The sequence below is a fragment of the Festucalex cinctus genome, chromosome 16, assembly GCF_051991245.1.
Source record: "Festucalex cinctus isolate MCC-2025b chromosome 16, RoL_Fcin_1.0, whole genome shotgun sequence".
NCBI classification, from domain to species: Eukaryota; Metazoa; Chordata; class Actinopteri; order Syngnathiformes; family Syngnathidae; genus Festucalex; species Festucalex cinctus.
In genome coordinates this window covers 9,774,616-9,790,724 of record NC_135426.1, presented here as the reverse complement: position 1 = coordinate 9,790,724, position 16,109 = coordinate 9,774,616, and the positions used below count along the sequence as shown (strand labels likewise).

Below are 16,109 nucleotides of genomic sequence, written 5' to 3'. Positions count from 1 at the left end.
GTTTTAGAAAGGTTTAGTTATTTAAGATATTTTTTTCAAAACATACATATTTATTTATTTATTTATTTATTTATTTATTTATCTCCTGCTAGAAAATTTACATTTATTTAAATGCGCTCGCTTATTATTATTACGCGTTGTGTATTTGATATGCTCAGCCACACCTCCATGTCTCTGGCGCGGGGGGCGGGGCTTAACTGCGTCCCAATAGCAGTAGCAGCTTGTGGAGTTGCGTGCGGCTCTTCAGCGGCGTCGGGCTGACACGGTGAGCGAACATCACCGTGTTCATTTCTGGAGACGTGTCGGTGTAGTATTGTGTAGTCCAGTGCAACCGGGGATGTTTTCGTTTTGTAGCCACTAAAACGGACCACTTTAAAGCGGAGCACTGGAAGACAGTCGAGCCGGGACTATGTCCGGAGCCGGAGCCGGAGCCGGTGGAGCTGCGGGAAAAAGTTTACCACAAGTCGGGCTGCGGTTACCCCATCGACACTAATATGGTAAATGTGTTGATGTTGGTCTAATGAAGTTGGATTATAGCTACCTATAATATTTGCACTCTCTGTCAAAACGTAATGTTTGATAACATTTGCACTGTTACAATTTGTATTGTAATTTGTATGACACGTTCATGAAAACAAATCAGGTAACTCGTCCTCTACTTGGCAGCTCCAAGTCATTCTGCTATTATATAATAATGCAGGTAATTGTGTGGCATGTTGTCATGAAATGTAAACAAACTATGACACATTGCAAAGCAACACTACAAACATCACCTGCTCTTGAAAACAGGCAACCACTTCCCGTGCCGGACCTCATTACTAAATTAAGTTTTTTTGGATTGCGGGTGGTGTCAAACTCATATTTGCTCAGGGGCCACATGGAGGAAAATATTTTACCAAGTGGACCGGACCGGTAAAATCATGGTATATAATATATAACTTAACACAATTGACGTCAGTTATACACATGTGAAGGATAGCCCTAAATAGTTCAACTGTAAATATATTGTTCCAACAATTAACACGAATGCAGATGGAATGCGGCAACACTGACCCATATGAGTTCCGGGCGTGCTATAGCTACCTGTTTTGCATACATATATTGTTCCCAGAATGCATATTGTAATGGAGCTTGGCAGAAATTTATTACGTTTCTCAGGTCGTCTTTGTTACTGCTTCCAAATGAACTCGACTTGCATTCATGGAGGTTGTTTGTATAGTATAAATATGCAGGCATAGCAGAACAGGTTTGTCCAGGTTTCAGGTTATGACTCAGATATACTAGGAGCTGGATGTTGCTTACCTCTTGATGTTGTGCATTGTTGACATGCTCATGCTGACCTGTGTTATCAAGCTAGAGTGGTCCGCTATTTAAAGGTCACTATTACGAGATCAATCCAGAGATGAGCGTTCCCTAGCAGCTTAACTCCTCTGTGGAACATCGTCCGAGTCTTTGGAGAACCATGTTTTCAACTGCAAACACCTTCCTGGATTTGTTCCTCCGGGGGCGTTCAGGTGATACTTTGCGCCGTCATGCTCGTACACGTTCACTCCAGGGCGTCTAATTTAGCAAGCGACGGTTTTCTATGTCGGCAAGTCCCGGAGATTTGATTGTAACGCTCTGTCTCACTCTGACTACTTTATTACATTTCGGGAGCCAGAGGTTCCCTTTGACATTTGGACAGACCGTCCAATTATGGAGGCTGTGTTCGGAATCATCCACTCATTCCCTTCTCCCTGATCACTACAAAGGAATTTTTATATGGTGGACTATGAAATATAGTTCACTAAAAATATATTTATATGTCTATTTACTAGTGCTGTCAAATGTAAAGCGTTAACTAATTAATTAATCACAAAAAATTATCGCATTAATCATTGTATTACCACAGATTAATCACACTATTAATTTTGACCGCAGATTATCCTTTTTAGCCGACAGTGGATGGTTACATTAAAGGTAGCTGCTACATGCATTAAAGTAAAGCATTTAATAAATGTATACATATGCCGTAGGTCATTTTTTCCCCATTTTAAATTATGCAAATAATTAATTGATTAGAAAAAGCAGGATGAGCGTGTGCAGTGGATATAAATTTTTGAATATGTCCTCATAACATTAAATGTTGAAAAAATTAACGCATAACAGGTGCGCTTCAAATTTAGCGGGCAAAATATGTTGGGGAAAAAAAAGCCTTTTTAAATCAGTGATTAATCATGATTAATCAAAATTCTAAGATGTGATTAATCTGATTAAAAAATTTAATCGTTTGACCGCTCTAATAATAACTGATGAGGAGGGTTATAATAGTTTTGGAATTTCATTATAGTTAATCTTTCTTTTATTTTATTTTAGTTTTAGCTTCAATTATGTTTCAGACCATGTTTGTTACTTTTAATTAGCCATATATATATATTTTTTTAAATGCTTTGTTTTTATTCTTTTTTTGGGGGGGAATTTTAGTGTTAGTTTTTTTATTTGCGTCTGTGTGAAAGATTGAAAAAATACCTGGGAAATTAAAATTGAACAAAAATCTTATTATTAAAAAAAAAAAAAAAAATCCACAAATCAAATACAATTACTGTATAACAGTCCACAGACTTTGAATTACAATAAGTGCAACGGATAATACTGATTCAAAATTTAGATGCACAACGCTATATTGTCTAAACTAAAGATTGGATGTTATCACTTTCTATTCCTTGTTTCTATTCCAAGTTGCCAACTTCTCAAGTGGATTTGTAGCTTCAATTACTGTTGAGAAGGATTAAATTCACTTGTATTGCTACTTTTATTTTGCTGATTTCTTCGGCCTCTTTTTGTATTTGTGTACTTCTGATCCAAATGATGTTTGTGTTATCCCAGTCCATGATGTGATGGGATGCATTGAGGGTGCTCTGTACATAAAACACCCAATCACTACTCGTTCCAATAGCGTTATTACAAAATGGCCAACTCACTAGATCGGGCTCTGCGAAGTGGCCAGGGAGTGATTGCTAACACAGCTGGAGACTTCTTGCTCTGTTGTCTGTGTCCCATGATGCATCACTCACTGCGTACGTGTGATAACAAGCTTCCCTTCGAGGAAATGGATTTGCTTGACTCTGTTTGTCTTGTTATCAGGACATCAATATGGATGGCCTTTTAATGCCTGTTTGCTCTCGTTTATGTGTTTACATAATAATAATAATCTCTGCCTTTGTGTGGTGAAAGTTTCAGGCTGTGCTTGCGCTTCCTGACTGATTTGCCTTCAGGCACCGTGCTGTACATTTTGGGGGATTTTCTTCACGGGCGTCCCATTTATTTTGCCCTTTCAACCATAAGTGCAACTTTAAGGAATTTTCACATTTTTGTATTTGCATTTGTGTCATTTACTTTTATGTGACTTTTTTTTCATTGTTGTTGTAGCCGTCCATATTTGCAAAGTTTTGTAATGACCTTAAAACAAGACATCTAATGACGTCTACACTTTTTATGCACAAGCACACCAAGACAGCATAGCATCAAATGTTCGCAATACCTTCAAAATTCCAACAATACAATGAGATGTAAGCCATGACAGTTGGATGTAATGTCGGCCAGCTCTGGGTACTTGACTGTAGTACCCCATTTTGATCCTGTCTGTTTCATTGAAGAGGAGCTACTACACGAGTGAATGGATAAAGATTGTTGCACCCTATACTGTCACAAATTAAGACAGCAGAAATAAATGAAACAACTTTATGCATCACTATCTACTATTTATCCTGCTATTTGCATTTTTTTAAGTATTATTTTAAGGAAGATTTGACAATTTTTTGTGTAGGAAGTCTGCTAAATGTTTGAAAGCAGCTTTACGAGATGCTGCGAGGGATCTTAAATGGGAGTGGATCAAATGTGCACTTGAAGCGTGTAATGTTTTTGACTGACATCGCACTCTGCAGTTTTATCCATTGAGACGCAACAAAAATGGGAGGAGAGAGATTGCGACTGATGGCCTCACGGCTGGCTCTTTTCATTCATCTCTGTTGTCACGGCAACCGGCCCAATGTTTTTCCCAGCCTGGTGGCGGATGGATGCCACGCTGGCTTCACGCGCGTCGTCTGTCGCACGGCGACATCGGAGGTACCGCGGGTTCGGTGGCGACGGATTAGTGAGCTAATGTGGGCTAATCCCGCTGCCGATAGACACACACACCAGCGACAGCCATGTCGGGTGTGTGAGTAACACGCTGTGGATTAAGTCAGGCACAAATACGCTACCCGTTAAAGTGATACACGCACGCACACACACGTTAGTCATACACACCTAACTGACCCAGCGTCAGTGTGAGAAGCACAGGTCTTTAGTTTGACCTCAAAATGGCCTCCGTAGGATGGTAAATCTAAAGGCGAATAATAAACACCTGTCTCAAATAAGTGTCACCTTTTTCTTCATCTGAAGAAAAAAAAAAACCGGCACTAATTGCATACATTACCACATAGACAATGTTGTTTTTAAATTTTGTTTGAAAGTCCACTAGCTTGATGCTAATACATGGTGGGGAATACTATAGATGGGCCAACAAACAGCATCAATGTATGAGTGCTTTAAGCAATGGATGTTTTGACACAAACGATTCACCAACACATAAAGAGAAATAATATAACAATACTCATAGGTATATATTATTTATCCTCTGCCAAGAATAACAAATATTAGTGTTGTTTACAGACTCACAGTTTTTCCTATCCTCAATTCTTTGTTTGTGTTTGCATGCCACCACTGTATTACTGTGGTGGCATCTTCGTGCCAAGGAACTTTGTTGAAGTAGGTTGAGGAGATATATTTCGATAAAAGTAGTGCTTTTGCCACTATCTATTCGCAATTATAAATTATTTGTCGGGGGCTTCCTATTGTTCAAATATATGTTGGATGCGTAAAAAAATTAACATTTGTTGTATGATGTTCGCGGCACGGTAGTCGAGTGGTTAGCACGTCCGCTTCCCAGTTCTGAGGTCTCCGGTTCGAGTCCAGGCTCGGACCTTCCTGGGTGGAGTTTGCATGTTCTCCCCGTGCCCGCGTGGGTCTTCTCCGGGTACTCCGGTCTCCTCCCACATTCCAAAGACATGCATGGCAGGTTAATTGGGCGCTCCGAATTGTCCCTAGGTGTGCGTGTGAGTGTGGATGGTTGTTCGTCTCTGTGTGCCCTGCGATTGGTTGGCAACCAGTCCAGGGTGTCCCCCGCCTACTGCCCAGAGCCAGCTGAGATAGGCGCCAGCAGCCCCCGCGACCCTTGTGAGGAATAAGCGGTCAAGAAAATGGATGGATGGATGGATGGATGATGTTCCTATGGTTCCCTATTATTAGGTACACTATGAAAGCAAAAGTATTGGGACACCTACAAGAAGCTAGAAGTGAACAAAATGCAGGGTTTTTTTTTGCAACATTGCAGTGCACTTTTCTATTCAATGTGCGGTTGACACTCATCAAAGCACGCCTTGACTTTGTGCAATAGGAAGAGGAAAGCGTGTGTGATTTATTTACTGTATGAAACTTCCTTCTTGCATTTTTTACGACATCTTGGTCTTCTTCCAAGAATCTCCGCATTCCACCGAGGTGAGACGCATTGTCCTTCATAAAACATCCCCAACAATTTGACGCCAGTATCCTTCTTTTCGTTGTCCAAAGTCCTCTCTCGCCTCCTCAGTATTTTAGAGCCCCTTATTTCAAAAAAGAAAGAAGGCGAGGATTGCTGGGTAATCTTTTTTAGATTAAACTGTCAGGATTACAAGAGTAGAGAAGAGGAGGGATTACGACATGTTTTTTTGTTTTTTTTTGTTTTGCATTATTTGTTTTTTAACTTTGGTGCTGTGCGTTGGAGCGTATGAAGTGTGTGGAATAAAAACAAAGTGAGGCATTTAAGCTGTTAATTATACGCATCTTGTATGTTGTCACTGTTGTTATATTAACCAACAGCGTGTTGCCAACATTTAATTGATTTTCAACTCGATAACCAACCGCAATTGTTGCTGGTTTCACATGTATTGATTCCCCACAGCACAATAGTGCAGCACTACAAAACACACATACTGTATATTTTATTGCCACATGTGTGAAGCATTATTTATACTCTGTGTTAAAATACACATGTGGGATCGAGAAAATCCACAAAAGTACAGTAGTGCAATATTTACCCAAATAGAGCAATCCAAACTGTACAGTGTACACATCCACATTATTTAGGATTAGTTTTTGCCAAACATGCTATTTTATTTTATTTATTTAGTTTTTGATTTCTTCTTCAGCCCATTTAGGCAGTAAACTAGTCTCTGTTTTTTTTGTTTTTTTTGGTCACCTTGACGCACATTGCAATAGATTAGGGGCGTCAAACTCGTTTTAATCGCAGGAATTCAGAAGGCCATTATGACAGTGTGAATCCAAATAAACAAATGAGCGCCTCATATTAAATATTCACAACAAATTGATGAATAAGTAGTTTTGAAATCAGAGGCCAGTAAAAACTGTTTGTTGAAATATTACTACATGTAATTTAAAAGTGGGATTGTCTTTCAATATCTTGCCATTTTTAAAAGTGAAGACAATTAGCAATTTTGACGTATTAGCAAGTAGCATGAAGTCGATCGATGCACATAAATTGTTTTTGCAGGCCACATAAAATGATATGGCGGACCAGATCTGGTCCCCGGGCCATGAGTTTAAGATCATTTAATTAGATTACATCTTATTTTGATTTCTTCTGCAGCCCGTTTAGGCAGCAAGAGAGTCGAGTCATAATTATTTTCATCTCTTAACATGCTGTGTTAAATTGATACATTTTCATGCTTTTGACACTTCATGGTAATAATTAGCATTAGCTTGACAGAACATGCCGTTGTACTTCCTGTTTTGAGCTTTTCTGCAGCCCGCTTAGCCACCCATCAACTTGAATTTTACGAGAATTATTTGTACCTCTTGATTGAATTGTGCACATTTAACTCTTGTTCATAGTGTGAAGCATAAATAAATGAACAAAACATATTTTACCCATCACTATCGTGCTGCCCTTAATATTGTGGTTAAAACATTTGATTGAGCCTTTTGATAAGGTCATTTTTGAAGTGCATCTGAATGCCAGTGGCTGTGTACTTTGCCACCCTTGGCTCAGGGCCTTTGGAACTTGTAGTTCCTACACTAAACATGTGTGTGTATGTATGTTTGTTCTGGCTCTGGTTGTGTGTTAGACACACACACCCCACAGGATGTTCCTCTTAGAAGCTCCTGGGGCCTCCGACTCAGCATTTCACCTTAATCTGTCCTTTTCCCTAATGAACTTTAACAGCATTTCCAACTCTGTGTGTATGTGTGCATGCTCTGAATTTAAATGTAGCCTTAATTTAGTGGTAGACATTTTAATGTGCGCACTCATTTTGCAGAACAGCTTCTTGTATCTGTCCCCTTCTTTTTGGCACAAGCATGGATGTTTTTTGCTGCTTAATGCAGCGAGCCAGCTGCGCTGCTTATTCCGATGCCATGTTAACAATCGAGCTCGTTTAACAAAAAGTGTTTTTAGGACTACTGAAGAGCCGTGAAAACACACACACGCGTACACGTACATACACGTGTACATATTTGTAATGTACGCTGCTTTAAGTGTAGATTATGTGGCATTTGTATACATGTACTGTAACAGGTACAGAAACAGTCCTTGGCAAAAACCAGTGTGATGGATTAAAGCCTGCAGTAGTCCGGTGTTAAAATTCTGTATTTGTCCCAAGAGCAGTGCGGTACGAGGACGAGAGGGGTCAACTAATGCAGTGAGCTCACTGTTCATTTCACTTTATGCTGATTTTTTTTTAAAGTTTTACATTATATTTAAAGCAGCACGTTGACATTGTGAGGGAGCCTGGAGCGCAAAAGACCCACTCAAAAAAAGGTGTCAGTCCGTGGTATATAAACTAGAGCTGTCAAACGATTACATTTTTTAATCAGATTAATCACATCTTAGAATTTTGATTAATCATGATTAATCACTGACTTTTTTTTCCAACATATTTTGCCCGCTAAATTTGAAGCGCACCTGTTATGTGTTAATCTTTTCGACATTTAATGTTATGAGGACGTCTTCAAAAATTTATATTCACTGCACACACTCATCCTGCTTTTTCTAATCAATTAATTATTTGCATAATTTAAAATGGGAAAAAATGACCTACGGCATATGTAAACATTTATTAAATGCTTTACTTTAATGCATGTAGTTATGTTTATTGCTCAAACTCCAACAGCTACCTTTAATGTAACCATCCACTGTCGGCTAAAAAGGAAAATCTGCGGTCAAAATTAATAGTTTGATTAATCTGTGGTAATACAATGATTAATGCAATATTTTTTTGTGATTAATTAACTAGTTAACGCTTTAACTTTGACAGCACTAATATAAACATTTCTTTTTTTTTCCATTTTTAGCCCTCCCATCCAATTTAAGCACATTTAAACTTGTTAAAGCACCCCTAAACTTATTAAAAAGTGCATTTTCACTCTCTTGTTGTTGAGAAATTGAAGACTGTCGTTTCGCCTCACTTTTGGAAGACACGAAGACTCTCTTGCTTGCACAGTTCACCTGTTTTGTGAAGCTGAGCTGTGATTGGTTGTTGCCTGAGCCCTGAGCAACTGTGAGGTAATCTTCAGGTGACAGCAAGTGGCAAAATGGGCGCCCTTTGAGATGGACAAAAATGGCTGAATTTTGCTGCATAATTTAAATATATTCCAAAAAATGTATTAATCAGAATGTCATTTTTAGACTAGTGAGGTCACAGATAAAATATTTCTGTCCAGAAATGTTTAAGGTTGAAATATCTGTGATGTGGCAAAGGTATGAGTAACGATTGCGGTATAGACGGGAAACACTATCCCATTTTTTTTTTTTTTTTTACGTGTTTGTCTAGGCGGAGCGGAGTGGCTGCGATGTCCTCAGCATCCCGGTGCCCATGCGGCGTGGCGGCTCCGAGTCCAACCTGGACGTGGTGGACGGCGTGGGCCTGGACTTCAACAAGGGGGCGCTTGGCATCGACAGCCTCCAGCAGAAGATCCTCAAGGTCAGCAGCACGCCTAACTGAAGGACCTGACATCTTTTGCCATATAGTGGAAGGTTCCTCCGTTTAAATCATATGTCACACATATGTTCTCATTCATTCTCATTTGTGTATTTATGTATATTATTATTTGCTGATTTTTGGCACTGAACTGTGTTCTGTTCTCAGTGACTACAGTAAAGACCAGAATAAACCAGTATTATTCCATAGCCCTCAAAAGTTGTACTGATCAAAAGTCAAGCATCTAATAATAGACCTAGCTTTGCATAGAACAGCATCTGAGTCCAGATTCTGCCTATTGCGGACCCCCGTTATTTGGAATCAGTTTTCAGAATGCTGACACACCGGTCGTCATGGAAACTGTCCTGGCGCTTTAGGTGACGGAGCAGATCAAGGTGGAGCAGACGGCGCGAGACCAGAACGTGGCGGAGTACCTGAAGTTGGTCAACAATGCTGACAAGCAACAGGTGAAAATAACTCCGGGATATTTCGAAGTTGGAAACTTTAAAACTAGGGGTTTCAGGCGATTAAAATTTGTAATCGTAATTAATCGTATGACTTCAATAGTTAACTCACCATTAATCGCAAATTTTACATCTGTCCTAAATGTACGATAAAATGTACAACAAAATATGTAATAGTTTTTGTACTACTGTTAACATAAAAGTGGGAAAAAATGTTAAACTAATAGAAAATGGCTGAATCAGTAATTGATACAATAATTGTTGTGTGCTGAGAGATAGGATCCCAGAACGCAGACACAAATAAGATTTTATCTATTTATTCACATTGAGAGGCAGAACCTATGCGAGCTGCACACAGGAACAGTTGAGCAATAATCCGGCAAAACACACACACACTTCTCAGACCCTTAAATAGACAGTCAATCAATCTAATTGGTTTTGGCTAGACATGTGAGTACTAGTACTGACATTGAATTCTCTAATTGGCTGTTGACTCCATAATTACAGATAGTTCCTGACATCAACAAACATCATAAAGCATAACGATCCCTAAAGGATCAAAGATTGACATCACATAGCCTAAAACTAGTTGAAACTAGAAGATGGTTACATGACACTTATATCAGTACAAAACAGACACTTGACCTCATGATCGTGAATCCAATTTAACAGGACATGAACTCAAACCTAACCCCAGCTAGACCCCAGACATGAGACAAAACCCAAACATTACTCCTGCATGACTTGAGTTATGACAGTAATTTCGTAATAATTGAGTTAAAAAAAAAAAAAAAAAGCACTGTACGGTAAAAGATGAGTGTGATCTTGATAATAATTGCATTTGTAAGACATTGGTGAGAGCTCAGTGCATTTTTCTTTTCATATTAAGAGCTGTATAATCTTTAACATGAAGTAACTTGTGAACTGCACATTTTTAAAAATTGTAAAATACAACTTGACCACAGTCTCTACAAAATTATGCATTATTATTACATTTATTACTACTAATTTTTTACGTGGACGTTTCTGATGCGTTGCAACTGGAGTTCCACCAGTACAGGCTTTCCAAATCAGGGCTGGTCATTAATCTCACATTAAAAAAGTAGTGGCATTAATGCAGTGTTTCTCAATTCCGGTCCTCAGGCCCCCCTAGCCAGCTTGTTTTCCATGTCTCCCAATTGCAACGCAGGTGAGGATCGTTATCAGGCTTCGCCAGAGCTGGCTGATTAGCTGTCATTGGAATCAGCTGCATTGGGAATTGGGAGACATGGAAAACAGGCAGGCTAGGGGGGCCTGAGGACCGGAATTGAGGAACACTGCATTAAAGGAACTTCAAATTAACTCAAAATCCATCCATCCATTTTTTTAACCGCTTGCTCCTCACAACGATTGCGGGGGGTGCTGGAGCCTATCCCAGCTGGCTTTGGGCAGTAGGCAGGATACACCCTGAAACTGGTTGCCAGCCAATCGCAGTTAACTCAAAATAAACACACTAATTTCGACAACCCTTTTTAAAAAGTATCCTGCTATGGAAAGTCACTGGAAATGTTCTAATTCTTTCCAACTTTAGATGGTGCGCATCCGCCAGGTGTTTGAGAAGAAGAACCAGAAGTCAGCGCACACCATCGCCAGGCTGCAGAGGAAGCTGGAGCAGTACCACCGCCGCGCCAGGGACAGCGAGGCCAACGGCAAGCACAGCCACAAGGACGGCGCCCGGGACTCGGAGGGGCACGGCAAGGAGGGCAGCCTGCGCGACGTCAGCGCCACGGGGCGCCACCCCACGCTGGACAAAGTCAAGACCATCGGGCCGGGTGTGTCGCTCTCGCCTCCGTTCTTCTTCAACAAGTCGCGCGGCTTCGCCAACCTCATCCGCAACAAGTACGGGAGCGCCGACAACATTGCGCACCTCAAGAGCATGGACACCAGCTCGGGGTTGCGCGGCGAGGCCGGCGGCCGCGGTCTGAGTGGCAGCGCCAACACGGTGGCCAAGGCCGGGAAATACCAGAGTGACGACGAATGCTCCACCGGGACCTCGGCCTCCGCCGACTCCAACGGCAACCCGGCCGGCGGCTCGGCGGCAGGCTCAGGCGGCACTGCCAGGCCCGATGGCAACGGACGCCTGGCAGAGGTCCTGGAGATGGTCCGAGACATCCGCGAGGTGCAGACCCAGCTTGGGGATGACATTGAGGCGCTCAACGTGCAGTTTAAACGCGACTACGGATACTTTACGCAGGTGCTACAGGAGGAGCGCTACAGGTGTAGTAACATGTTATTCTTGAGTCTTGGTTTTGAACTCCTAATTCATTCAAACCCAAAAACGTGTAAATATGTTTTTTTAATGCTTTGTCCTTCACTCCCAAAAACGTAATTAGATGGGGTTTTTTATGCAAGAACATACAGAAGGCTTTGATGCAGCTTCTGACATGAAGAGGTGGCTTAAAGCAAAAAACGGTGGAGGTGGCAGCAGAGTATAAGAGATCAGCCAGGGCTATGTTGCAACAAGCTCTTTTTGTCAGTGTTTTCACCAGGGATGTGAATAATGATTCAACTTAGCTATATTCTAATGCTAATTGCTGCAAAATGGAAACAGATACAAATGTACTTTTTTTGCCTAATGAAAGAAGTGACTCTAATCTTCATTTTGGTAGGTTCCATGTTTTTATAGGAATAGAACACAATATTCTGTGGGCCTTGCAAAATCAGTCAAAATCCAGTAAAAGAGCCGGAGTGAAGGGGGTTGCTTCAGTGAAAATGCCTGGGAGTGAATGAGTTAAAGGGGAAGTCAATATTTAATAACGGGGTTAATATTGCTTTAGTGGAATATGAGTTAAGCACCAAAATCCAGCAGTTTTCATCCATATCTCTTGGCAGCCATTTTGCCACTTGGTGTCGAGTGAAAATGACGTAACAGTTGCTCAGGTCTCAGGTAACAACCAATCACAGCTCAGCTTCAGAAAACAGGTGAGTTTGATTGGTCGTTCCCTGAGCAACCGTGATGTCATCTTCAGTCGACAGCAAGTGGCAATATGTTTAATGTTGCACAAAGTCCCCTTTAATTATTATTCTGTGCATTTTGGGCGTCAGGTACGAGCGCCTGGAGGACCAGCTGAACGACCTGACGGAGCTCCACCAGCACGAGACCAGCAACCTGAAGCAGGAGTTAGCCAGCATCGAGGAGAAGGTGGCCTACCAGGCCTACGAGCGGGCCAGGGACATCCAGGTCAGAGGTCAACCAACGGCAACTTCACTCCGCCAATCTCTTTTCCGGCACTGAAGCGGTAATATGAACATATCGTATTTGCGTGCGTGTTCAGGAGGTGCTGGAGTCGTGCCAGACGCGCGTGTCCAAGCTTGAGCTTCAGCAGCAGCAGCAGCAGCAGACGGTGCAGCTGGAGAACGCCGACGCCAAGGTGCTGCTGGGCAAGTGCATCAACATCATGCTGGCCTTCGCCACCGTCATCCTGGTGTGCGTGTCCACGGCAGCCAAGTTCGCCGCCCCGCTCCTGCGCAGCCGCCTCCACCTGGCGCTCACCTGCGTGGGCGTGTCCCTGCTGGCACTGCTGTGGAAGAACTGGGAGCATTTGCAGTGCGCCCTGGAGCGACTGCTGATGCCGCACTGATCGCGACGATGCTCGCCAAAAGGTGGGAATATTTTGGGTGACGTTTCAGGATGAGCCTAAAATGCACGAAAACAGTGGTTCTCGAACTTTTTACGGCAAGTACCACCTCAAAAATGCTTAGCTCTCTATGTAGCATCACTAGCCCCTCTCACGAAATTTTCAAAAGTTACAACCTTCATATCCTCTGCAGGCCATGCAAAGGCCAAAAGTAAGGGGCAGTGGAAAATGCTGCGCCATCTAGTGGTGAACTAATAGAATGCAAAAACAAAATTCAAAACGCATGCATTTTGTGCGCTGCAGTGTGGAGGACCAAATATTATGCCAAGATAAAAAATACTATATATACACAAAGACATGTAAAAAATGTCGAAATAAAAAAAATATATATAATTACATATCAATCAATAAATAAAAACGCTATATTTAATTCTATTTATATATTTATTTTTGTATTTATTTTCCCATTTGTTATGTTTATTTTTATTTTTTTAATCTTGTTTTTAATTCCATTTATATTATTTTTTGGATTTAATTTTTGAATTATATTTTTATACCCGTTTTTATTTTCACTTTTAGTCTTTCATTTATTTATTTATAGATTGATTGCTTTTTAATTTTGTCAGTTTTGGTCCTCCATACTACAGTGCATCAGGGAGGCCACACTTGACAAGCCTACCACCAATAACTACGTTCGCTAAGTTTTTCTCCTTTGGGTATCCGTAGCAGAAAGACGGCGGAGAAACATGTCAGCCTCCTGGTAGGTGCGACGCAATCTATTTAATATAATTAGCGATTATTAGACTTGTGATTATGTTGCATATTGTTGAAATCAGTCGTGAGTTTTAAAAATGAATGAACATTGAACAATTCTACACACTGTCACTTGAAATTAAATACGACTAAACTGCCTTCACGGATGTTCTATACTAGACAAAAAAATTAAAGCCACTTTAACATTATCCAGTTTGAATTTTTAATTCAGTTAATATAAGTGCTTGCTGAAAGTTTCAAAAATTGAATTTTTTTTTTTTGAAAGTTTGCAACAGGCCAAATTAAGACCAACTGTAAAGATTTGATTCAATTTTAGGTTAATCCTCAAATTCCACCGCAAAGTCCAATATCCTGACCTTTTTGTGAGTTCTGTGTCGTACCCATGTGTCGCCATGGAGACACCAGGCGAGGAGTTTACACATAGCCTTTTACACCAGCACTAGTTCACGGTCACATGCCGGGACGGAACAAAGTCCACAAAAGCTGCTGACGGACGCCGCCGACGTCATCCTCGAAAAAGCTGAAGACTGAGCTGGTCACGATGCTGCCTTCGGAAAAGACAAACGTCATTTGCCACTGCCCGCTATTTGCTCACAAATTGAAGTTAATTACAATGGGTACCTTCTGCCATCTAGTGGAAGGACTTTGATTTGTTCTGCCTGTCATCATATTATGTCGCTGGCGTAGCTAAATGAACAAAGGGACCAACAAAATCTCCGGAATGGTTCACTGATTTGATCTGTTTTTTGTTTTTGTGCATGTTTCTCGTCTATTTTGCGTAAAAATACGTTTTGACATTTTGGGAAATTGGGCTTACTGCTTGTAACGTTATTTGCATGGCATCGATGCATTGAATAGCTTTATAATCCTCAAAAAGATAATGCAGCATCCACAATGAGCAATTTCTATCTTTGTCATTTGCTAAAATGGCCCTCAAGTACGTGGATTCTTGTGTCTCATTTCACACATTTTTGGAGTGTTTGGTGAAATGTTTTAATTGCGGGTGAAAGAAACAAACAAACAAAAAAAAAGAGCATTCTGATGAACTGCCTTTTGTGACATTCAGTGCTGCGTTCAAGCACATTTCAAAGCATTCCCAACTGACACACATCTTCTGAATAATTCTTTCATGCTTGTATTTATTATTTCACTCTTGACTTGAAGACTGTACAGTCCCAAAGGAGCGACCTAAAACAGGACGTTTGTTGAAATGGTGAAGCTTAACTGATCTCAGGTGGCCTTCACTACTTAAAAACTTGAGTGGAAACTGGAAACGTACTGTGGTGTTGTGACCTGAATGATGGAGGTGGACCAGATATCACTGTGAAGATGCATAATGGCGCCTTGTTTTTGTTCCTTTTAAAGGCCAAATATTAAGAAATATGTGGGATTTTAAGAAGGTTTTTTCCCCCCACATTGTCACAAAAAGTTGTCATTTTTAAACTGTCTGTCTGTTTTTCTATATTCCACACCATGTCTTTTTCTTTTTTTTTTTAAATGAGAATCATGTGTTTTATTTTAAATAATATTCTCCATGAGTTTTGTTTGTGTGTGTATGCACTGCAAGCATCATTAGAAATGGAAATAAAATGACATCACACCCTTTAAACGCAAGCATGGTCTCATCAGAATGGTAAAGAGAGCAAATAGTTTTGATGCATCATCCATCATTGATGTGGTTGGCCTCACATGTATTATTCACTCGATGCTCTGTGCCTTTTTTTTTTTTCCTCCATTCTGTTTCTGCTGTTTTCTGCTACCTTTTCATCTTTACAAGTCCTAATAACGTACACGACTGGCTCCTGGAGGACAGACGAAGAAACTGCGAGTAGCAACTTGCTCAATATGCTGCTGTAGAAATGAAAGGAGGAATGACGATGACATAAATAAAATTCAAAATAATCAGAAAAAATCACAACTGTCTGATGTGATCTTGACATCTAATACAGTAAATATAATCACGACAGTAAAAATCTAAAACAGTATTGACAGCTTGTGAGTGTAGAGGGCCACATTTGATTTTTAAACTGTAGATAACATTAGAATACATGAGTTTAGGGCCACCATGCATGAGAGTACTGTACATCCATCCATCATCGGATCAGCTTATCATATACAGCGGTGGGGAAAAATATGACAATTGCATTTTTTTTTCCATTAAAGAGACGCATTTATACAATTTATACAATGCAATGACAACT

The 16,109-nt window shown here is 40.6% G+C and overlaps 1 protein-coding gene across 2 annotated transcripts; it reads left to right on the top strand.

Moving 5' to 3' along the window:
* Positions 1–231: 231 nt before the first annotated feature.
* On the top strand, positions 232–15,522 carry tmcc3 (transmembrane and coiled-coil domain family 3). Of its 2 annotated transcripts, XM_077500976.1 has the most exons (6): positions 232–497; positions 8,907–9,056; positions 9,431–9,520; positions 11,088–11,773; positions 12,602–12,737; positions 12,832–15,522. In XM_077500976.1, the coding sequence occupies exons 1-6, from the start codon at positions 495–497 to the stop codon at positions 13,135–13,137; spliced, it is 1,371 nt and encodes a 456-aa protein (XP_077357102.1). In that variant the 5' UTR covers positions 232–494; the 3' UTR covers positions 13,138–15,522. The 2 variants fall into 2 exon arrangements, with proteins under 2 accessions (XP_077357102.1, XP_077357103.1); XM_077500977.1 differs by lacking the exon at positions 232–497 and having other exon boundaries at positions 8,912–9,056; positions 9,379–9,520.
* Positions 15,523–16,109: the final 587 nt, after the last annotated feature.